This window comes from Hipposideros armiger, unplaced genomic scaffold (assembly GCF_001890085.2).
Source record: "Hipposideros armiger isolate ML-2016 unplaced genomic scaffold, ASM189008v1 scaffold_856, whole genome shotgun sequence".
In the NCBI taxonomy this organism is placed as follows: domain Eukaryota; kingdom Metazoa; phylum Chordata; class Mammalia; order Chiroptera; family Hipposideridae; genus Hipposideros; species Hipposideros armiger.
Genome location: NW_017732206.1, coordinates 127927 through 152799, shown reverse-complemented (window position 1 = coordinate 152799; position 24873 = coordinate 127927). Strand labels below are relative to the sequence as shown.

At 45.9% G+C, this 24873-nt stretch overlaps 1 protein-coding gene and 1 pseudogene across 1 annotated transcript in view; both read right to left on the bottom strand.

Annotated features, from left to right (window-relative positions):
- MGAT5 (alpha-1,6-mannosylglycoprotein 6-beta-N-acetylglucosaminyltransferase) overlaps nt 1-24873 on the bottom strand; it is a gene marked incomplete at its 5' end in the record, with an annotated part of 155300 nt that overhangs the window by 7909 nt on the left and 122518 nt on the right. The window contains 3 exons of the mRNA XM_019629448.1: nt 4438-4595; nt 11497-11571; nt 17409-17525. Of these exons, the coding sequence (XP_019484993.1) occupies nt 4438-4595; nt 11497-11571; nt 17409-17525 (350 nt within the window). The remainder of the gene's footprint in view (nt 1-4437; nt 4596-11496; nt 11572-17408; nt 17526-24873) is intronic.
- On the bottom strand, nt 24264-24569 carry LOC109374690 (10 kDa heat shock protein, mitochondrial pseudogene; annotated as a pseudogene).

The window sequence follows — 24873 nt, the reverse complement described above, 5'->3', positions numbered from 1 at the left end:
AGCACATCTGGCGGGGATTCTGGTGGCTCTCTGGGGCAGCCAGCCTGGCTCGCGGTGCTCAGAAGGGAAGCGCCCCTCTTATCTTGCTCCAGCAGTCACCAGGGAGCTATGCAACTTTTCTACACGCCCTAACGCCTCTGGTAGTAGCGTGCCAGCTGGGAGATGGAGACACCCAGGGCGTTAAGGTCATGGACCATGAAGGCGAGGTCAGGAAGTGGCGGTTTTATAGATTTCCTAAAGGAAAATGAGTCAGAGATTTGGGGCTTCCAGGTCCTCCACAGGATACCCCTACTGGCCAACCCCTAGAAAGGGGTCCTCAGAGCTCACGTGTGCATTAAAAGTTTCCATATGGAATGTGGCCTTGGAAACAGAGTTATGCTTATGCTATTTATTTAGGTGAATTATAGCAGCTGCTATGTCTTAACTCAAGCCATCTGTCTGGTACACGGCTAACCAGGAGCGTGGAAATCTCTACAATTAGTCTCAGACCCCATGGCAAGGGGTGTAATTGTCAGGAGCCCTGAAGAAACCCCCCTGCTCCTGCCCCAGGTCACCTGGACTCAGGCTGCAGGCACAGCCTCCTGGGTGGGAGCACACTCATGCACGAGTCTGTGAGCACATCTCAGCTGGTCACTGCGGAAGCAGCCTGGCCAAGGACGATGGCCAAAGACGACCACCAAGTGCTCAAACAGCATATGTTCCCAGATCACAGGTGACCCACCACGAGGCAGCTCTCCAACTGTTCACTTGATACAATGCCATGGGAACACACGGCTCTGGCCACTTTTGGATGTCATCCAACCCCCTGTCCCCCAGGGAGCTCTCTTTGATTAGCGTGCAGGTCCCTGTCCCATATCCCTGGGCAGTCAGGAAGGCCACTCCATCATCCTTGCTTAACTAGTGAACAAGAGACATCAGAGGTGAGGTGACTTCCCCAGCTGCTGGAGCGCATCCAGAGCCCAGACAGCCTCCACGGCCCAGCAAGCCTCAGTCCTCACCTGTGGACCAACCCCTTGCCTTTCCAGGTCACACACGTCACTCTTTCTGCTTCTTGGTTTCTGGGATGTCTGTCTCACACATGTTCTCTCTGTCTTGCTGTCTGTCTCTGTGTCTCTCACACACACTCTCTTTCTCACACCCGTTCAGAGACCCCTGGCACAGTGTGCAGTTTCCTTTCTGCAGCCCCTGTGGTGCTGACCTCTCCAGCTGGCTTGAACAGCTTCTCTTACAGGATGTGAGTTGGGGCTTCTGAGGCCCATTAGCCCTCGGTTTATGGTTTATAGCCCCGAAGAAGAATAAAAGGGCAAAGGCTCAGCTTCCCACGGGGCCTCCAACTTCCTGAGAGGACAGAAGCTGCCCAACCCTCCCGACACACGGACGCACACAGGATGGAGGGATGGAAGCCGGCCTTACTCCTCCCATCTTCCCTGCACTGGAGCTCGCTTCCTCCCTCACCCCTGCCCTGCTATTCCAGCCCTGCGTGAGCCAAGTGTCCCCAAAACTCCCTTGTGACTTAGGGTCACCTCCCTTCTCTCAGGCGCCAAAGTGTTCATACTCTAGGTTTCACAGCTTGGAATTCCCCAAACTCAATAATCCCAGTACAGAGGGTACCACAAAAATGTGAACACATTTTAAGAAAGGAAAATAACGGGATCAGATTGGTGCAAAAGTAACTGCCATTACAAATAACGGCCAAAACTGCGATTATTTTTGCACCAACCTAATATTAAAATAACGCTGATGGTAACCACTTTGAGCACCTCTTGAGAAGTCAAACGTGACTTGTATTCATCTTCTGTTATCAGAATATATTGAGCATTACAATTTTAATAGTTTTTTTTCCTTTCTTAAAATGTGTATACATTTTTTTGGCACCCTCTGTATTTTGAAAGATACAACTTGAAAATGTAGCAAAATTACAAACAAGGTCTCCCATTAACACACTAGCCAAGGGTGACTCCACTGGGTCACACCATCACAGACTTCCAGGGGCCTCTGCCCTCTGCTCTGGGTGGATCAGGTCACCCCTGACTCATGCTCTGTGCACAGGAGTTTGTGGTCACCCCTCTGACACTTAACCATGCCCTGCCTGAACAGGAGCTCAAAGACCAGGTGCCAGACTCCCCGATTCAAGGCGACAGCATGGGATGGTCCAGAGGGCCTCAATTCACGTCACAATCCAGGCCCCAGGATGGAGAAGAAAAAGCAGCACTGGCGTGTAGGAGCAGCTCACGGCTAATTGGCCATGAATATGGATGGGCCAGGACTGCCTCACGCGGAGGAAGCCCTCAACAGACTGCCAGATAGCTGGGGTTTTACATTATCAGTATTTACAAATGCAGGAACAGCGTATTCAATAGGGCTCTGACGTGCAGAGAATTAATTTCAGGCAGCGTTATTGCAAAATTAGCATTCATTGCAGCCTCCTAAGGAGAAAACCCACATACCTACAATGTGGGGTGAAGGGGTGGGGTGGGCGGGGTTGTTAAACAATCCCAAGGCCTGGTGGCCTCAGGCCTGCTCCACTGCCCTAAGCTCTCTGAGAAAAGGGACTGATCTGCTCTGTCTTCAGCACTGGCTGCACAGTATCTCATCATCATCACTCAGGATGTCCCAATTTTATAGGTGAGAAAATTGAGGGAACAGAGGAAACTGGCCCATTGGCTCTCCTCCTGCTCCCTCCAGAGGACCTAAACCTGTGCCCTGGAGACAGGCCGGCTGTGTGGGGCCCTGGGCTATCTGAGCCAGGCCCTGATCTCGGGGCTCCGACAGCGGCCCTGACTCCTGCCTGGCCACGAAGGACCGCTACTGAGGACCGCTGTTTGGGTTCCGCTCCCAGGCTCCAGCATCTCATGTTTCCTCCTCCAGAGGGTGGGGATGGTGCTGCACGTAGACAGTTCTGTGTGTGCAGTCCCTAGTCTATCCCCGGAGAATCCAGACTCTGATACAGAGAGAGGTGCTCTAGGTTCTCAAAACGCCACCTTGCTATGGGAGCTGTCTGCAGAAGGAGCCAGTGGCAGAGCCCTGCTGGAACCCTAGAATTCAGGATATGTTATGGAAATGGAAGCTTTTAGTACCATTATAGGCTTTCCATAAATATCAGAGCACCCCTCCCTCTCACAGTTTCACTGGTGGCAGAGCAGGCACCACAACAACTCTGTCCTGGCCTGGCGTTTGTTTTGATGGTGAATCAAGGCAGCCTCTGAACTTGGTCTTAGTGGGAAAAACAGCATCACCCACGTACCTCCTCAGGCAAGCTTCCCTGTAGTTGAGATGCTAGGCCATGTGCTTTCAAAAACAGGGTTTTATACTACACTTGAGAATAAGACAGACATGCGGGCCCAGGCCAGCTCAGGCCACCACGCACTGATAACCACAATGGCCAATTGCGCTGACAGAGTGTGAAGCCACAATGGGGGACAGGCAAGCCTCAAGCCCCGAATCCCCTCCATTCCTTAAACATCCTCTTCAAGACTAGGACCGTACCACTGCTCTACTGCATATCTCAGGCTGGGATAGTACATCTCTGTTTTAGGGGAAAACACCTAATTAGAACTATTCAGGTGGGGGTGGGGCTAGGTCATTTTAATTAAGCAATACATGGTCCAGGGTGAGGTATAATAAAAATGGGGATATCTCACACGGAAAAGGGGGTCGTGAGTCAGAGGCCAGCAGAAACCACACATGGAAATTTGGGAACTCTGTAAGTGCCAGACTCAAAACGCCCATGCAAACGAAAGTGAATGGCATCGGCAAAAGTGATGCAAGCATATGGGCACACGTTCGCACCATAGACGGTCTGACCTGGGTGCACCTCTGGCCTGCGTTCCAGGCACTACACCCACCTCCTGCTAAGGGATCGGCTCACCCCCTGCAGTGCACCACATTCCAGAGGTGGGGGGGATGCAGTCAGGGAAGAAGGTGGCAGTGGACTTTGCTGTGGGCAGCTCTGTGCCAGCTCCTTGCCCCTGTGTCTCATTCCTTTCTGATTCTGGGGCGGAAGGCTGTCACCCACTGCTTGCACTGGCCAGACTCTGCTGGGGACCATCTGGGGACATGGCGACTGCCAGGGCACCCCAGGGGCGGGTCCGTTCATGCTGTGGTTCTGTGCCCAACTCTGCTCCGATGGTTCTTGGGTATAACACTAACCAAACTGAACACATCCCACAATCCCCAAGCCCAGGCATGGCACTATTTATGCAAATACAACACCTCCATTCGAATGCTAAATAGATCAGCATGCCAGGTGACCTCATCTAACTAACCATAAAAATGCAGGGCTCTCTTTCTCTGGGAGAGGATCATGCTGCAACCTGCTCCCCTTCCCACGTCTTTTCCCAGCAGCGCACAAGTCGGGAAACCAGAACTTCGTCTCTCTCAACCCACCTCTAACCCAGAGGCAAGCTGGAGCCCGACCGCCGCCCGCCCCGCACTTACTTCAGCATGTCTTTGTCCTTGTTGAGATGCTGGAAGAAGGAAGGCTCACAGATGAGCTGGTTCTCCTGGCACACCTGCTTGCAGGACTGCCCGGGCTCAGCAAGCTTCACCTGCAGGGCGCTGAGGGGCGGCCACATCACTTGTCCATGGCAGAAGTCCTAGAATGACAACGAAGCCATCAGCCAAGGGGCCAGGGATGCAAGTGGGGATCCCCAGCTTGCCAAGCAGTCCCCCTGAAGGGGGACTGTGAGAGAGCAGAGAAGGGTGGGAGCCAGACAGACTAGGGTTGGAACTGGGCTCAGCCAGGTGTCCTTCGGATGGCTCGTCACCTCTCTATCCACCAGCTTCCTCAACTGCGGAAGGGGACAACCACAGTATCTCCCATACAGGGCTCGAGGGGGAGAGGTAATACGTGTTATGTGCACAGCCCCGGGCCAGCCAGCGCCCGAGGCTAGTCATTATTACCACCATCAACAGTGATGCAATCCAGCAATTTAAAGCCTCCACACTCCACGGCCCATCTCCAGGCCCACCTTCACCAGCTGTTCTGTTTCCCCGCTCTGATTCCAAAGACATCTCAGTGTCTACCTAATTTGGCGGTTACCTAATATGATACTTTTGTGAACACTGCTTTTCACTTTGTGAAGCGAAGGAGCACAGTGAGGCGTCTGCAGGCACTGCTGATAGAGCCTCTCCTGACTCATGGCCTTGGTATGGGCTCCAGGCTTGTCCATGGAGAATAATTACAGTAACGCACTAATTCAACAGCTAGAGAAACAGTCTGAGGACGTGTGATAGGACGTGAAGTCACCTGGTACACCCTCAAAGAGAGGCGCCCCCAAGCACAGCTCAGCACGGGGCAGGGCCAGGCATTCCCGGGATCTAGAGGGAGTGGAGGAGACTAGCCTGTCTAAGTAAGACCTGGGGTGGGTGGAGGGAAGTTATGTGGGTGGAGGACCAGGAAGTAATCTGTGCAGTGTGATGATGAACGTGCAGACTGGGTGGTGAGAAGACGGAGTGGGGCTGGGCAAAGGGAGGGGAGGAGCGGGAAACTCTGTGACCTGGGACCCCAGCTTTCATTTCAGCTGTGCCCCAAGTAACCGGGAGCAGGTACCAGGGTGGGAACTCATTCACCACTGGCACCAGCGCTTGCTCTGCTCACAGGGTCCTCTGAATCCCCAGACCGCCCAGCCTGTGGACGGTGCTATCTGTGCAGGAGACCTGAAGAGCCAAGATTAACTCTGTTTGGGGTGAACTGGCCCCCAAGAGTGCCCAGTGGCAGTTAGGATCCTGGGCTCTGAATTCCACTTGTAGGAATTCACTCTACAGATATACCGGGAAGCACGGTGCAAAGAAACCTACAGAGGATATCACAGCAGTATTCTCAGAGTAGAAGCAGAGGACCTGAAACAATCTCAAGGTTGTGTTTAAATAGATAACTGCTGAAATACAAATAGTAACATAGAAATGCAATAGGTTTCTATGTGCTGACATGAAAACAGGCTCCAGAACACACTGAGGAGTGAGAGCAGCAGTGTGGAGGACGGTGTAGAACCTGTTTCCATTTGTGTCGAGCACTGGGGAGGAGATGGAAAGACATATACAAACATTCATTTGCTCCTGCAAGAATCTCTCTGGTTGGCACGGAAGGGAAACCGAGTTCTAGGGGCAGGAGTGGTAAGAAAATTTACTTTTCAATGTATGTCTTTCTGGAATATTTTATTTTTCCCGTGTCCTTTCCCTGCTGTGTGGATGCGGAGCTGATGAATAATCTCAGAACCGGTGCAGGCAGAGGAAAGAGTTCATGCCCCGCCCTGTTTGTCACCTGGAGCATTGCAGGTGGGACAGAAGGGTCCCTTAGCAGTGCAGTGGGTGCAGCCCCAGAATGCAAGCCCAAGCTGCAGCCAGGAGCGGCCTTCCATATTACTTGCATTAAAAAAACCAAAAAAACCAAACCGTGCTTGTATTGCTATTAAGTGAGAAAAAAGACAACAAAACAGAGCAAAGTGAAAGGCACCCCAGGCTCTGCAGGCACCAGGCTCCAAGGGTACATCATGCCTCTCCCTTTTACCAGCTGTGAACCTCTGGGGAACTTTCTGAAGCCTCAGTTTCCTGTGCTGCTAACAGACTAAGTGATGAGCTGAGTGGAAGGCTGGCAAACAGCAGGTATTCCATTAATGCCATCTCCCTCCTCTTATTCTGCCATGGAGGGGTTGCCTGTGCCCCGTATTGGAGTTGGGGCATGGCAGCATTGTCATCTGCAGAAGCTGGGGCAGTGGTAACTGCACGACTTTATCAATTTGCAAAAAAACAAACAAACAGAAACCACCCCACTGAATTGTACCCTTACATGGAGTGAATTTTATGATCTGCAAGTAACATTTCAATGAAGCTGTTTGAAAAAACACACCTTGGTTGGTTTTGGGGCTCCTGCAGCAGCAGGTAGCAAACTAAGGCTTTCAGAGGACCTATTCTGTGCCAGGCACTGTTGTAGCCCTAAACATGTATTAAACTATTAAGTCCTCCCCCAACCCTACAGGGTGGGTAGTATTATCCCCATTGCACAGAAGAGAAATAGCACAGAGAGGTGAGGAAACTTGCCCAAGGTCACACAGAGAAGGGGGCAGAGCCTGACTCCAAGGTCCAGGGCTTACTCATCACCTGCCCAGTCTCTTTGGGATCAGGGATGGCTAGACAAACAGCAGACGAGTTTTCAAAAGAGCAATATGCTAGGGACAACCTTTTCCCATGCTAGTGACAACCTTTCCCCTTTTTAATTCCTTTTCTTCTTTCCCTGCAACCTGTGCCACCACCATTCCACCCCCCCCCCACCCCCACCCTGGGCTATCCAGAGTCACAACCAGGCTTGTCCTTGCACCGAGAACACTCCCCAGGGAGTTCAAAACGGGCTCTGATAGGTAAGATTTCCCCGGAGCTGAAGCTGACTGCACAGAGGCTCTTGGCATTAACTCTTTTTCTCCCTCCATTTCTCCAGAATGCTTTTCATGTGAATTACACAGCTCTCTGCAAAATAATATGAGCATAATTATCCAGCATACTTCTAGGGGCTTAACGGGAAGTAGAAAATAGGGTTGAAGAGCCTATGTGTGGCTTTCAGAAATCTGAACACTGCCGTTCCTTCAAAGGAACCTGCTATATGCTCTGGCCTGAGGCAAATACCGAAGCCTTTCCCAAGAAATGCATAATGAGAAACTTAACAGCCTGGACCCACTCAGGTTAGCGAAGAATAGTACTCTTGATCTTAGATTACAAGGGATTTTTTGCCTTGCCACCCACCCCCTGCTGCTGGAGAGAGCACTTCTTTTAAGAGGGCTGATTTAAAGGAGCACGCACTCCAAATCAACATTTTTAGTACTGTAAAAGGGAGGAGGGCATTAGGGGGAAAAGCAAGTGGTTTTGCCAAAGCCAGGATTCTCTCTCGTTGGGTGCTCCAGCCGGGTTGGCAGGCTATGAGGTAGGCTTCCTGCTGTCAACCACTCAACTGTACACTGAAGCTTGGGGCTTTTGCAATTGCTGTCAATTGGCTTCCTCTGGCTCCTGTTGCCTTGGGTGAGCATGACGGACAACTCTGAAGGGTTCTGGGATAAAAGCTTCCTTGTTCCCCTTGCAGATCACAGGGAGGAGTTCAAGGCCGAGATCAGCCTCATTAGAGGTGCCGCTCCTCCAGTTCACGGAGCGGGAAGCCTGAGGTGTCACCACCTCTTCAGAGCCTGAGGCTTTCCTGTTCATACCAAAAAGTACTCCTCTCTCCAGTGTCATAGCTCTTTGAAGATATATTCCTCTAGCTGCCAAAATAACTGAACACCCAAAGCTCCAAAACGCCGGGGCCTGGAGGTAATCATTAGCGGCAGAAGACCCAATCTGCCAACAAATGGAGTTCTGGCATTCTGTCTTCCCTGTGGAGTTGGGGGAACATTAGGGCATCAATGAAGCCCTCCACAGAGGCCTGGGATAAACTCAAAATAGGCCCCTTTGCTGCCTGTTTAGCAGCACTGGGAGACAGTTTAATAAGAAACGCCTAGAAGATTCCTAGAATGATTTTCCTAAAACACCAATCTGACAACATTGCCCTCATCCTGCCTAAAAACCTTGCTTTAGTTTCCTGTTGTCCCAAAATCAAATCTGGAATTCTTCAGCTGAGCCTCAACACCATTTTATTATCTGTTTCCTCCTCCAGCCTCATCCTCTCACATAGTCGCTTCAGTCAGAGCGAACTTCCAATAATTCACAAGTTCTCTTTATTTTTCCTCCAGACCTTTGCATCTTGACTTGTAAAGTCTTCCCCGTGGCCCCAATTGCCTTCAGGACTCATCTCCTACAAATACTTCGGGATAGACTCTCCCCCATCCCTTCCCCTCCCCATCCTGCAGGCTGAGCTAGGAGATCCCAAAGCATCCTGGTGACAGCACCATTACAGGGCGTAACCTACACCGGTGGCATTGCCCATGGATTTGACTGGCTTCTCTCTGATACTTGAAGCTACCTGAGGACAGGGACTAGTCCTTTGACATCTTTTCTTCCCCAACTCCCAGCACAGTCCACAGCACGCAGCTGACACGTATTTACAGAATGGATGAAAGGATGAACAACAGCAGGCAAGAAAGCTCTCTGGATTTGTGAAGCACAGAGCTCTGTGGAAAAGTCTATACCCAGGAGGTGGTGTGAAAGGGCAGCTCTATTAGCATGTTTCCAGAAGACAATTTTAGGGACACATTTTCCAACCATAAGGTCCAAGATGAGCATGGTTCCTGGTGCACATGGTAGAAAGCACACGCGCCCACCCTTTCACTCATTTATTCCTTCCTTCAACTGTGAGTTGTTGCACACCTACTGTGTGCCAGGCAGAGGGCTAGGCACCTGGGATTTAGCGGTGAGCAAGCTGAGCTTGGCTCCTGCATTACGCAGCCTTTAGCAAGGCCTGTTTGGGGAGCATGACCTTTCTGTTTGAAAGGAAACCTAGTAATAAATTTATAGAGACCAGGCCATACAAGAACTTTTAAGGACTAGCTGGGATTCAAGAGTCTTAGGGAAGAAAGAAAGAAACGACTTCAGATAAACTTGATAAAGAGTCTTTTTCCATGTGGTGGTAAGTAACCATTTTCCCTGAGGAAGTGGAGACGGAAAAGGAGGTGGGTTTCAGAGGCAGCTGCCAGGGATCCTGGTAAAACCTCAGACAGCTTCCTGGGATGGGAATAAGAGCTGTTGATATCTTAAAACTCACCCGCCAGAGGAGGTCACAGCAGCCCCTGCCTGCGCCTTCAGGAGGAACCAGCAACTCCTTGCGGTAAAAAGATGGAAGTACAGTTCTGGGCCACCTGCCATGGCCTGAGGCCCTGCAATGCCATTGGTGCAGTTGGGCTCAGACCAGCCCAGCATCAAGCCTTGATTCCATGACTTGTGAGCCCTGTCACTGCCAGTCTCAGTTCCCATTACTCAGAGAAAGGGGATATTAATGTCACCTCCCAGGATTACATGAGGATTACATGAGATGATGCACTGTGGTGAGCTTGGTACACACTGGCATAAAGCTTGTAGGTAATCGGCTGCTAGAGTTAGGGTGATGATACTATCATTCTTAATATAGATGTGATATAAAAACTGATTGAGATACTGATTCAAAGGCTTAGCTCTCATGGTAAAGTCTGATGAGTATAATTATATAATATATTATGTAACAATAATATAATATGCTCATATAAGAATATAATACAATATTATATAATGCATGATATATTAAGTAAGCAACAGTACTAGTTGGCATTTATGGAGTAATGTGTGCCAGCCCTGTTCTAAGCACTTCATATGTATTTGCTCATTTAATCCTCCCACCAGCCCTATGAGGTTCTATTATCCTCCTGATTTTACAGGGGGAGGAAACTAAGGCACAGAGAGGCTGAGTGTCATGCCCAAGTCACACAACCAGAAAGTCTAGGTGGTGGACCTGGACCCAGGTGGTTGGCGGCAGAGCACGCCCTCTTGTGGCCAACAAAAAAAATCAGAGTATCAGACATGCCCCCTTGAAGCCAGTGCCCCACAGCTCACCCTCCAACAGCTGCACCCAGGGCTGTCCACTGCTCATCACAGTCTGTCGCCTCACGTCTTTCCTTTGAAACCTACCTTGAGCCTACAATCTAGGCCGACATATATTTTCAATACACTGTTTCTATTTTCAGACTGCACAATCCTCATCCTCTAATTGTGTAAAGATCTCTTGATCGCCCCAAGATTCTCTGCTTTGTCCTTTAAGAGGAGCCCCTTATTTCTGGAGCCTGGTCAAGAAGTTCATACTTCGCTCCCCCACAGGGGTTCTCAGTCATCTATTTCTAGCTCTGTGTTGCTTTTGAAGCCTAAGGGATTAAAAATCTTATAAATGATGGAAACGCACTTTTGGCCTTTAAGTCCATGAGCACAAGCCAGAGCTGCCACACTCTTGGGGTCACGGGACTTGGGGCACCCTCCCCTGCTTTGGAAATGAGGCCCTGCTTTTATTTGTTTTATATACTTAGGCTTCATATAAAATGTCATTTGAAAAGGGGTCCTGTTAGAAAAGATGTTTGAAAACCACTAAAAAGTCCTAACATATTTGGAACTGGAGAACATCTATTAAAGGCATACTTAGAAACCACAGGGTTCAGTCCTTGCCTTTCTTAGGGGGAGAAATGACCATCAGGCAGGACCAGGGAGCTGTCTCTTTGCCCCCCTCCCATCTCAAGTCTTTGTGATGCTCTCCAGAACCCAATCGGAGCACAGGTCTGATGGTCTGATGCTCAAGGTTTTCATCTTGACCATCCAGTCTCTCCTGTAAGTTTCCATTTGGCCTTCCACCGTCATAAAGAACATTCTCCCCCCAAGGACAGACTGACTGCCTTCGGTGACCAGCGTATGCTTCAGAATTCCAATAAGCCATCATCCAACTGGGGGAGTCTTTCAAATCAGGAAAATAACCGGAAACATGGTGAGGAATGAACTGTGCATGAAAGCCCCCTGGAGTAACAGGAAGGACATAGTGAAGACGGGCGAGTTTGTGAGGAGCCTCACCTGTTTTTCAATGAAAGCGTTGATTCTCTGCAGCATCCCCTCGCATGTGAACTCATACGGCATGTACGGCTCAATCTGTGGAAACAGAACATAGTGTCATGAAAGAGGAGGACACAGAATATGCGACACTCACCCAGACCTCCACTGAGTCACTCACACTCAGGTGCTAGCACCTGCAGTCAGCCTTGTGAGGGCCTATGACTATGAATTTGGAAGTCAACAGACCTGGGTTCACAACCTCACTGCTCCTTACTAATTCTGGGATCCTAAGCCAATTATCTATCATCTCCGAGCCTCAGGTTTTCATGTGTAAAAGAAAAAAAAAAAAGAAAAAGTTTTCATGGTGAAAAGAAAAACTCTCTTCAAAGCTGTGGTGAGGTTTACATGGGGGGAAAAAGTACAGTGCTTAGTTCAGGGTCTAGCACAGAGTAGGCATTCAGCAAAAGGTGGGGAGAATCACTTTCAGAAGGTCAGCCCCAGGGGGGCAGGGTCCATGGCTGCTGGGCTGTCTTTGTAGCCCAGTGCTGAGCAATGTGACACACGTAGGAACTTAACATTCATTCAAACATCTGTTGAATGAATTCATGCTCACTGCTCTGAGAAACGCACATGACGAGTGGCTTAAGAACCCATGACGATAACAAAAGCATCACTCCACGTTCGTAGGTGAGACTGACATGTACCCCAAGAATCTGTGGTGGAAGGACAGCGATAAGGCATCCTGAAGAGCTCACCTGGAAGTGAACTTTGACTTCTAGGAGGTCAAAGCAGACTTCTCTCATGTTGGGCTTTTTAGGCCATCTATGATTCTAGCAAGCCAAGATGCAGATGTTTCAGGTGGAGCTACTAATGTGAGATTAGACACCAAAGAAAGACAGCAGGAGGGTAGAGCTCAGGGTCATGGAGGCTGGGCAGAGGTTCACTGGATTTCCCACAAAAGCCTTGAAATTTCTACATGAAGGTGCCTAGACTTTGTTTGAGGGCAGCAGAAACCAAGGAGGTGCTTTGCTGGGATGGGGCAGTCAACCTGATCAATACTGTGACACCTAAGGGAAGGGGAAAAAATGTGGGTTTGATCTGTGCTGCACAGTGCTTGTGCCAACACGATGAAGCCTCTACTTTCAGGGGCAACCAGCTAGCATCACCAATCTGAAATGGCAATTTCCCTTGGAAGAAAATCATCAGCCATTTAGTCTGTTACTGAGAGTCCAGAGAGCACTGTCAGCAGCAGGATAGAGGGGTAACCTTCACCATCTCCCTCTTAAGTCTATACTTGCCTATCTTGAATGTAGAGTGGAGAACTGGACAAAACATCTGAGCTGAGGCCTGCTAAAAATGGGACAATTGATAGGGAGGACATCCTTTTTGTGAGCACATTAGCAGTTCATGTCAGGGCTCTCCCCTTTTCCTGTGTGTTGATTTACACATTACATTTGAGATCTTTAACCATGATTGTTAAGTTCCTAACATATCTTCGAATGTACAATTCGATGGCTTATCAAACAGGATGTATCTCCCCATCCCTGCACACATCCATTCAGGCAGAGCTAAAAGAGGCTGAGCAGTAAGTATTGTAATATCAGGGCAGGACTATTCTGCAAACACAGAGGTCATTCTGTTCCTAGGTAGTTCATTTCCGAAGAGTTCAAAAACACTTTGAAAAACTGACTTCCCTGTTCCAAGCTTGTGCGTTCTCATCTCAAGCTTTTGCTCTTGCTGTGTCCTCTCTGACCAGACATAGCCCTTCACACCAAATGTAAATCTTTTCTTTTAAAGAATATTTACTCAACCCATGGGTGCTTCCAGGAGCTTTCTATAACTGGCCTACAGATATGTCTTCTTCCAAAGGTTCACAGAAGGAATAAAAAGAAACTATCTACAACAGAGGACTTGGTATATCAAGCTCATGTCTAGGGGGACACGTAGAATTTCTAGAGTGAAATAACCATCAGTGGCCATCTGTCATGACACATCAGGTCCAGTCATGTGGTAGGAAGTAGGCTGAATACTCAAGGGACATTCCTATAACATATTCCAAAGGGCATTCATTAGAAATGGAAGCGAATTAATCCAAAGGCTCATTGCAATACAGAAAAATGGCTCTCTCTGTGTCCTCCTAGCAACCAAACCCAGTTTAACCAAAGGGAGGCTGACTCATTAATTGCTTTGTGGCCCAGCTCACTGTTTTAAAGGATATGAAGCCAAACAATTTTCCTATAAAGGAAAAGTGAAAACAAAACACAAAAAAGAAAAAAACGAAAGACATTGTATTCTTAAGCCACCTCTGCCATCCTGCTGAGCACAGGAGCAGGGCCCTCTGTGTGGTAAGCTCTCCAGATCCCTGGCTTCCGGAATGAAGAGCGCTGGCGAGCTTCTGAGGTAGGAACTGTTGTGCAGATTGAAGGTGTGTGTGTGATAGTTTTTTGTATGACAGTCCTTCAGCAACAAGTCAAGGTCTCTTTGGGAAATGGCATGAAAGGAAACGCTGAAACCACATCCAGTCACTGAGAAACCCAAGTAGGGCCAGTCGTGGAGAAGCAGGGAGAAAGCCCTTGGTCATCCTGCTTTGTGGAAAAAGGACTGTCACTCATATGGCCACAGGAAGGATGCCTGTAGGTTGCACGGTGCAGCTCCTGCTGGCCTTGGAAACTTTCCATTATCTTCCCGCTTTCTCCTCCAATTCTCTTTGTGTTGCAATTTGGATAATTTCTGTTGACAACTCTTCAAGTTCACTGATATTTTCCTCTGCTGTATGCAGTCTGCTGATAAGCTCACTAAGAGAGTTCTTCATTGCTGATACTGTACTTTTCAGTATTAGCATTTTCTCACTTGGCTTTTAAAAAGTTTTTATCTTTCTGCTGAAATTCCCCATTTCTTCACAGATATTGACCACCATTTTCACCAATATATTTATCTTAGCATTTTAAAATTGCTGTATGATAATTTCAACTTCTGGGCCATCTTGAGATCTGGTTTTATTAACTGTTTCCTCTCCCAATGATGTGTCATGTTTTCTTACTTTTTTGATTGTCATGTAATTTAAAATCTTGTGATTTAACATGAGAAAGGTTGGCACCATATTTCTGACCCATTTCTAACAAGTGTAAGGATTTTAATGACAATAGGTTTTGTATTAATTTCATTCCTTACTTCTTATCTTTCCCTTTACTTCATTTCATGCATTTTCCCCATTTTAATTTTATATTATCTTAACAAACTAGTCAGTCAAAAAGACCTAGGTGTCAATACAGCATGAGTACATTACTTAATTTACTTAAATATTAATCTTCTCAGCTGAAAAAGGATTAAATGTGATAAGGTTCATAAAGATTAAACAAAGGTAAAGCTCATAACTGTGTACTGAAAGAGTCTAGGCGTATAGAAAGAGGTTCTCTCCACCTATAAGCTATAATTACTTTTTTTTTCTTAAGTGGCCTTAAATAGTTTTTGGAATAGGGTGGAAAGGGTTGATCAGAGTTTTAAAATGTGGAGCTCTAAAGGTTCCATGGAGTGCAGAGTAGCCTCATGTAAGAATGAGTAGACAGAACTTAGTACCCTACTCAGCGCTTGATGTATCAGGCATTCCCATTAGATTTATGTGACAAAAGGGATCTATTGTCTAAAAAGTTTTGGACTCCATGATCCAAGTATTTCTGCCTCTATATTAGCTTTTAAATTACTCCTTTTCAAGGGCATGTGCACTCAATTAAGTGTTGTGGCTTAAATTGTGTCCCCTAAAAAGATATGCTTGAAGTCCTAAACCCCCAGTACTTGCATATGTGATCTTTTTGGGAAATAGGGTCTTTGTAGATGTAATCAAGTTAAGATGAGGTCATACTGAATTAGAGTGGGCCCTAATCCAATATGACTGATGTCCTTGTAAGAAGTAGAGATGAACCCCACCCCCACCACACACACACACACACACACACACACACACACACACACACACACACACACAAAGATCGCCATGTTATGACTGAGACAGAGGTTAAAGTGCTGAAACGGAAAACAAAGCAACACCTGGGCCACCAGAAAGTGGAAAAGGCAAGGATCGCCCACCAGAGGCCTCATTCAGAGGGACCACAGCCCTGCCAGCATCTTAATTTCGGACTTCTAGGCTCCAGAACTGTGAGAATAAATTTCTGTTGTTCAAGCCACCAAGTTTGTGGTTCTTTGTTATGGCAGCCCTAGGAAACTAACACACTAAGGGACATGGAGACTCAAGAAAGGAGAAAAACTTTCGCTCTCCACAGGAATGACGTCCTGGTGGCGAAGCTTTGGGTGTGAAGAAGAAATTCTGAGGCACCTCTGTGGTATCACACTCCACTCAGCACTTTTGTGGGCTTGGGCACCGGAGGTCTGAAGAACTCCTGCCCTAAACTGTTAAGACTGGGATTGAGATTGTCTGTGTCATTCATGGGAAGCTCGAGAAGTTACACCAAAGCTCAACAACCAGACCCTTCCCAAGGGGGCAGGACAAGCTGATGCATCGCTGTGCCCTGGAGATGTTGTGAGTCCACTGCAACTGGCAGTTCAGTGGGCCACATTTCATTTCCCAAAGGGGAAAGGTGGCCTTTTACATGGGTCAGCTCTTTCTACCAGGATTCCTGCTTTCCTAGGTCTTCCCTTTACTTACACTGTGCTGGAACCCATGGCCTTCGGGGCCCTTCTTAGTTTGGCTTTGCAAATTCCTGCTCATCCTATAAGACTTAACTCAATGCTGCATTTTCAAAATAAGTCTCTCCCCACTTCCACGCCTCGATCTTTTGCATGTTGTTGGCACTGAACATTACCTGCAAACATCTACGTCCCCTATGCCAGGTATGTGGTAAATCACTATGCTGGGCTTTGAGAACACAACAGTGAGACAGGCATATTCGCTGCACTCACATTTCTTATAAGAGTCTAGTGGAAATCCAGACTATCAATGACAAAAACAAGAATATTATGTATGTAAGACTAATGCTGACTAAACACATACTATGTGGTAGACACTGCGCTGAAGCCTTTATATTCATTATCTTATTGAATCCTCACAAGGGCCCTCTAAAGTACATAAGATGAGCCTTCATTAGAGATGAAGAAACTGAGGCTCAGAAGTTAAGTAACTGCCAGAGGGAACGCTACTCGTAAGTGGCAGAGCTGGAGCCCAAACCTACAGCAAATCCAGCCTGCCTTCACCACCAGGCTTACACTGCTTCTCTTAAAACATCGTAAGGGGGTGTAAAATGTGCCCTGACAGGATGCGTACAAGGCAGGTGCACCTGATCGAGTCTAGGGCAGTCTCAGGGTCAGGAGAGAGGATAACTTAACCCATCCCCACTGGGTGGTAAGCTTCTTACAGGTGGGGAGTCAGCCTCCATTATGTTTATGGAAGTGAGTGTACCCTGGAGTTGCTCGGAAGGTGCTCTGCATACAGTAGGTACTTAATAAATGTCTGCTGAAGTGATCAGGAGAGTCCAGAGATGCCATTTACTTCTGTACAATTCCAGAAAATGTTCAGGTAGAAAAGCCAACAAAGAGATGCTATATAAAAACATTCTATATATAAAGTATTTCCTTAAATATTCCTTATCCTCACATTTTTATAGGGAAGCAAGTTTGTCTTTTCAGGTCTTTATGACAGCTACATAATTAGGTCACTGAAGCAAGCTCCGATCACTGTGTCTGGGACCCAGGAGACATGCCGAAGCTTTTGCAGAACCACACATACCTGAGCGCCGGCTCTGTTTCCATGTCACAGAATGTCCATGAAACCCCCAGGCCAAATGCTATGGCTTGGTGATTTTCTAATTCCAGAGTTAAGCTGACATGGAAACGCTGTAATTACTCAAACAAAGGGCCTGTGATACTTTCCATACTCTCCCGTTCACATTACAAATGGGGGAAAATGAAATAAAAGAAACAACCTTCTGACTTAAAATTGCTTTCACCGCATCCTCGACCTCTTCCTGATTGCTGAGGTCAACAGTCCAGACGTGTGGCCGGCCGATGAAAACTTCAGCATAAGGATGCTGAGATGTCAGCTAAAAAAGAAAAGACAGAACACCTCAATCTCACACACACTTAAAAAACAAAACGAAAACTTCCGTGCTAGAGGAAGTGTTATGCTTGTTATGTACCAAGTTGTATCGTGCAGATAAGTCACCATTTTTGTCCTTCCTCTTGACGTTGCAAACCTCCAAAGCAAACCATAAGCAGGCAACAGTAAAATAGTGATGACTCCACATCATTTTTTTTTTTTTGACCAAGTGGAACTTTTATTGGGTCCACCCAGAACCATCTGGAGGCAGAGGCACAGCACTGACAGGTCCAGGTAAAGAAACTGGGGCTGCACCTGCCTGGATGCCCAAAAGTGTCATATGGGATGTTTTAAAAGGCCAGGGCCATCCTGGGTCCTTTGAGCTGGGACCTCAGCACTTTGGAGTGTTCCCTGGGGGTCCGAGGAGGATAGCATGTGGGCCATGACCCTGCCTGAGGCCAGGAGATCCATGGGGCAGAGACAATGATGGCTCCCTGTCTTGAAGCCCACTTGTAAAGAAGAGTTAGAATGTCATAATCAGGTGACATGGAGGGTGTGACAGGTAGTTTCAACCCCCAACATCACACCAAGAAATAATGAAGATTTTTTTTCCCCTCTGTCATAACCAAACCCTAAACATCACCTAGGTCAAACTTGTATATGTTAAAAGACACTGGTTAGGATAGACAGGTAAGCACAGGAAAATTACAATAAAGGCTTTAAAGTCAGAGGAGGATGAGTAATGGCACATACAAAACGTGACAGAAAGGAAATAATGCCACCAGAAAAGCTGGGAATTTTGGGGATTGTTTCAGGAATAATCATTAGCATAACACTGAAGCCTTAATATTTTTAAGGACAATCTGGATTCAGAACTGCAAGGCCGTTTTTGTTTTAAGGAAGTTTTACTTTAAGAAGAAAGGGTGGCCAAAGAAACACAGTATGAACACTGGTAATTCTCAGTTCTGAAAGAGCCCAATCTTTAAGACAATTAAATTTACCCCTCAGCTGTGTTTTCGCTTTTATTGTTGTATCCCTTTAAGGCTGTGGTGTGAAAGGAGCATTCTGGGAGTTTGTGAGAGCATTTTCAGTTCTCACAAAGACTGAGGGGGTGCTACCCTGAATGGGTAGCTGGGGACCAGGGATGCCAGGCACCTCGCAATGCAGACGACAGCATGCAACAAGGCAGAGCCGTCACTTCCCATACAGCTTTCACATGCCCTGCAGAGCTCTCATAGGGGTTCACAGAATCTAACTCAGGCACGGTTTTAACATACACAGAATTTCCCAGGAATGTAATTGCCACGTAAATCAAGGGATGTTTGGAACTTCACCAATAAGCTGTTACCATTTTGCAAAAATCATGGCAGTGAAGTCAGTGTCACTCAGCCTATCTGAATCTCCAGTATAATGTACCCAAATCAGTCTAAATTTGTAGCTGAATTGCAACTGTGTGTGTGAGTGTGAACTTTTTTATTTAGCTTCTCTTTCACGCCAATTATAAGCAAAAAGGGCTAACCAGATTCAGCTGAATGTTTTATTCTTCTTAAATACAAAGTTATTCATTGTAAAGGGGAACAAGTCATCTTGATGTCTCTAGTTCTTGAGTACAGATTAGTACTTCTTGACTACACATATACAGGCAAGTGTACTACTTTATTGTAAATTATTTTGCTTTTATTTCTTTTCTTTGAGAGAATCATTCTTTTTGTTTTAATTGCATAGGTAAGCAGGATATATTATTTACAAACTTCATTTCAGGAGAGAAAAGTAGATGTTAATATTCTTATAATACAAGGAGGTGGTGGTTTTCATAGGGTTGAGGCCCTTCCTTGCTTTACAGGCCAAGCTGGCTCTCTTTTTTCATTCAGAGTCCAATAGACCCAGAGGACTGGATGATGTAACTGGCACCTCTCCAGCTGGCTCATGTCACTGTTCTTTGTGTTCTGCCACACCAATGGTGTGCAAGCACTGCGCAAGGCGTGTAAGTTACTGGGCTTCAGATCCGAGCCTTCATGGACACCCACTCATGGAAATCAAGCGATACAGAGGTGCAGGTATCCTAGATGTGGCTCCTGCCTCCTCGGCCAGAGTTACTCCCCCTCGCTGGCCTGGTCAGTTCTCCTTCCTTCTGACTGTACCTTCTTCTGCTCAGCCATATGGTCAGTAGTAGAGTGCCCACGGGTTCATGGAGCTCGGGAAATGTTGATTTTTTTCCCCTCAGCACTTACTTTAGATTCAACACACATCATGGAAGCCTGCGGCTGGGCCAGGAACTGTGCCACTCACCGGCACATACATTGTTTTTCAGGTTTCTTGTGTGTCAATGAGGAATCTGAGGTTTAGAGGGGCTTACGAATTCCCAAGGCCACATAGCCAGAAAGCAGCAAATTCCAATCGAGATCCTTCAACAACTTAGCAGCTTTAGGCAGAAAGGAAGATGGTGATTTTAAAGGATACTATTGGGTTCTTAAAACAAAGAGCAAAACAAGCCCAGTGTAAACACCGGTTTTCTAATCATTCTGTTAAAACTTGCCAACCTAAAAAACAATCCCAGACTGAATTTATGCTTGGATTAGATCCTTTCTGAAGAGGAGCAAAATGTGACACCACATTCATTTCGTGGCCTGGAGAACAAACTACGTAATTCTTACAGTGGAATCAGGGCAAATTAAAGTTGCCATGACTCACTATTTAGCCACTTACATATTAGCAGTCTCTCCCCTTCCCTTTATAAGGTCCCTGTTTATTTAAAAGGTTGTTCTAAGTACTTGGAAAATACAAAATGCTGAGCCACTGTTATTTTGTTCATTTATATTTACTGAGGGTTACTTAATTTTATGAGTAAAGCATTGTGATTCATTATTCCCCCCGAATGTTATATTCCTTTTCGTTAATTTATTGAGAACTGACTGATCTGGGCTACTTCCTTGTATATCAATCAGTATATTTACTGGAGTATAGTTTGTAAAAGTAATGAAAATCTTATTAAATATGAGACATTACTTCAGAGTGACTATTAAATCTTCAAGAAGAACATGAGCTCTCTTCATGGGGAAAAAAAAAAACCCTTGAAGCCACAGAATTTCTAATGGTTTACAAAATGTCAGAATAATGATCGAGAACCTACTAATATGTTTCCCAATATAAAGATAAAAATTCAATTTATATTACATTTAAAGTACAACTTGAACTGACCACATTACTTAAGGCACTATGGAACATTTTCCCCTGAAAGTACATCATGGTTTTAAAAATTGGTCCAATGCAAAAAAATAAAAACAAAACTCTTTTGCTTTCTAAAAACAAAGAAAAATCTAGACGTTTTCTTCTCTTCAAATGGAGGCAAACAAGAGACAACTATACAATTTATATGGATCAACTGCTGCTTAGCTTGAAAGACTAGCATAGGCATACAAAGAGAGCTATGTAATTATATACACTTCAGTTAAAAATTCCATTTATGGAGGATAAAAAGGATAATTTCTAGGGATTTTTGACCCTTAGAAATCTGTATAACTGCCAATTAAAAGCATCTTTGGTTAGGGGAGTTTTGTGGCTTTTGTGAGCTAAAAGAGCAGAGTGGGGTGGCCCACCTGGCCCCAAGATCAAGTTCACTGGCTCCTCTCAGAGCTATGTGATGTTGCTGGCTCCCAGCCTGCTCTCTGGACTGTCTGCAGCAGGGAAGGAGATGGACATCAGATGGAACCTGCCCTCCTGCATCAAGCGAAGTGACCTTGGGGTTTCCTCTGAACTCATCAACATTCACGCCCCTGAAGCTTGAAACCTCACTCTCCTCCTTTTGCTTTAAAGCACAGCTCCTCTACCATCCCTTCTCAGTTAACCAGGATATTACATGCCTGGCACAACTCCAAGTTGATTCCCCCTCCTTAATTTACTTAGCTATTTCTTTATGCATTTCCGTTGATTATGCATCTGTCTTATCAATCTTTCATATCAAATTTTGAGCTACTAGAAAACAGGAAATGTGTCTTGGTAAGTTCCCCCCAATGCAGCAATCAGTAACCACGGATCCTGTGGGGACACAATGAACATCTGTTAACTGATCTTCTACATCCTGGCCCACCTGGGAGCCCAAGACCAATGTGATCAGCTGTGTGAAGTCACTTGCTGAGCAACTGTTGAAAGGAACTCACAAGGCCATTTTAACTCAAGTCTTATTCAAACACTGGTAGAATCATCTGAAAAGACAGGAGGAACCAAATGCCTGGGGCAGAGCGGGGACAGCTCCAATGCCTATTCTTTTAAGCTCCAATAATGAAAACCCTCCAAGAGCTCAACAAAAAGCAAATTACTAAATGGTGACAACTGATTGGAAGCGATGAACATACTTTTCTCAATGACTTCATATTGGCTGATCTGATCTATGCAACATTATTCACTGGGAAATAGATTGTGTTTAAGAGTGCCCTTTGTTTTCGTTTTTAAAGATTTCATTGGGGATTTGGGGGAGGGAGGAATCGGGGAAGGGGGACAGACAAGTTGCTGTCCTTTTGTTCTTCAGTCTAGTTGTGGAGGACATCGCTTCACTGGCCCATGTTGGTATTATCATTGCGCTCTTCCCAAGTGAGGCAGTTCCTCGCCGGCCATTTGATGGCCGCTCACAGCAGCTCATGAAAGCTCACACCAGCTGCCAGCCAGCCCCACTGCAGCCTATGCCGTTGCCAGCGACTCACCGCAGCCCAGCTCCAGGTCGAGCTGTTGTTCACCATCTTAGCTGTAGAGGGAGCAGCGTCACTGGCCCTCATGTGGGATCCGAACCGGGGTCCTGCTGCTCAGAGCTGGTGTCCTAAGCCAACTCCTAACCAACACGCCACTAGGCTGCCCCCCCCCCTTTTTTTTTTCCTCAGGATAAAATACCCACTTGTAACAAAGTGTCATCAAAATCTTTAGAATTATCAATAACAAAAAGGTGCCAGTTGCCAATAGAGTCTGAGATGCCTTTGATTAATCATTCCCCAAAGGCTTATATATAGAAACTGCAGTAAGAGAAGAGATGGGTTTCTTTGCTTTTCATGAAAAGTCCCAGTGAGGGAAAAAGAAAATCACCATCAGCACACCACAGTAATAACTGCTACTGGCAGATCCACAGATACATGGTAAAAATAAATGGGCAAAAGTTTGAGGAGACCAGGGTATTTGAATAGTATATCCCCCAATATAGAGAAAAATAAGAACTTTATAGTAGAGAAACCTAGCAAACACTACCTTAACCAAGTCATCAAGGTTAACGTCACCAGTAATAACATGTATTGATGTGACGCACCCTCCAATATGATACACTGAGAAGGGCACAATCACTTCTGTGATATTCCTGCCAAAAAACGTGTAACCTCAAGCTAATCATGAGAAAACATCAGCCGAGTCCAAATCAAGGGGAAGTGTACAAAAAAACTGACCAATGCTCTTTCAAAGTATCAAGGTTGTGAATGACAATGAAAGACTGGAGAACTCTCACAGATTGGAAGAGGCTAAGAGACATGACAGTTAAAAGTAATGAGATCCTGGATTGGATCCTTAACCAGAAAAGAAATATTAGTGGAAAAACTGGTGAAGTCCAAATCTGTTGTTTAGATAATCCTATGGTACCAATGTTGACTTCTTAGTTTTGGCAACTGGGCTGTGGTTTTATAACGTTAACCATTAAAGGAAGTTGCATGAAGGATATACCCAAACTCTGTACAATTTTTACACTTTTCTGTAAAATTCAAATTATTTCAAAATAAATAAAAGGAAATCCCAACAATTCCACTTGTTGGGTATACACCCCAAAGATACGAAAGCAAGGACTCAAGCAAACACTTGTACACCACTGTTCAGAGCAGCATTGTTCACAAGAGACAAAAAATAAAAACAACCCAAGTGTCCATTAACAGACAAATAAATAAAATGTGGTCTATTCATACAATGAAATACTATTCAGCCTCGAAAAGAAAGGATTCTGACACATGCTCTAACATGAACAAACCTTGGAAACACTGTGTTAAGTGAAATAAGTCAATCACAAAAGGACAAATACTATATTATTCCACTTACATTAGGTATCTGGAATAGGCAAATTTATAGAGACAGAAAGTAGAACAGAGGCTAACAGGGGCTCTGGGGAGGGGAGAATGGGGAGTTATTACTAATGAGTATGGAGTTTCTGTTTGGGGCGATAAGTCCTGGAAATGGATAGCGGTGATGGTTGGTCCACACTGTGAATGTACTTAATGCCAGTGAATTGTACATTTAAAAATGGTTAAAAGGGTCAGTTTGACATTATGTCTATTTTATTACAAAAAAAACCCACCCAAAAACGCACCATGGAAAATTACAAGTAATTATACAACGTGGGGAGAAATAGAACTTTTGAGATTTCCTTCAACTAAATTGAAAACAGAGATCATTTATTAGCCCATATTTCCTACCCCAAACGCCAAAGTTGCAGTCAGTTGGTCATACGTGAAAGCAGAGATTCCGAAATTTGGATGTTCTCACTGCTGGGCAGAGTCTTTTCTTTTTCTTCTTCTTTTTTTTTAATGATTTATTGTTATATTTTTAATTGGAAATGTTTATATCAGTACAGTGGAACTAAATTTTAAGAGATGCTGGATGTCATTACTTTGGATATCATTAGTTTATTATAAAAGAGAGACATGAAAATTATTTACATGATGAGATTTCAGAACTTCAGTGGAATGGGCAGCTTCACGTGATGCCATGTCAATAGAGATTTATTTCAGTCTACATACTTTCCAAGGATGCCACCATCTCGAAATAAGAAATAATCCTGTCCTCTATAACTACTTTGGTGCCTCCATATTCTGGAAGAAGAACTTTATCTCCAACTTTCATGCTAACTGGTTGAATCTCCCCGCCCCATCCTTTAGAGCCAGATCCAACAGCTACTACTGTTGCTTGCAACACTTTTCCTTGAGATTTTTCTGGAAGCATAATGCCTCCTTTGGTTACAGTTTCCGCAGCACTCCTTTCAACTAATACTCGGTCAAAGGGGGAGAAACTTTCTAAATGCCTGTCCTGCCATGACTCCCGCAGCAGCAGTTCGTACTGTTGCTCTAGTGCCTCGGCTGCAAGGAGAGACCTGCAGTCGAGTCTCCTACACACGTGAACTTTAGAAAAGGCTGCCTGGCATGCAGGCGCGCTCTGGGCAGGGTCTCTTGTAATCTTTCCAAAGAGTCAGCTCTTCAGGGCCAGACCGAACGTTCCCACAGCACCTGGCACACTGGTGTGCATTAAGTATCGCTGCGGAATGACCTCGCCAAAAGAAACCACTCGCCAAAAGGAAGACTTCACACTTATTATATTAGCCGCAGGGAAAAGCAAGCAAG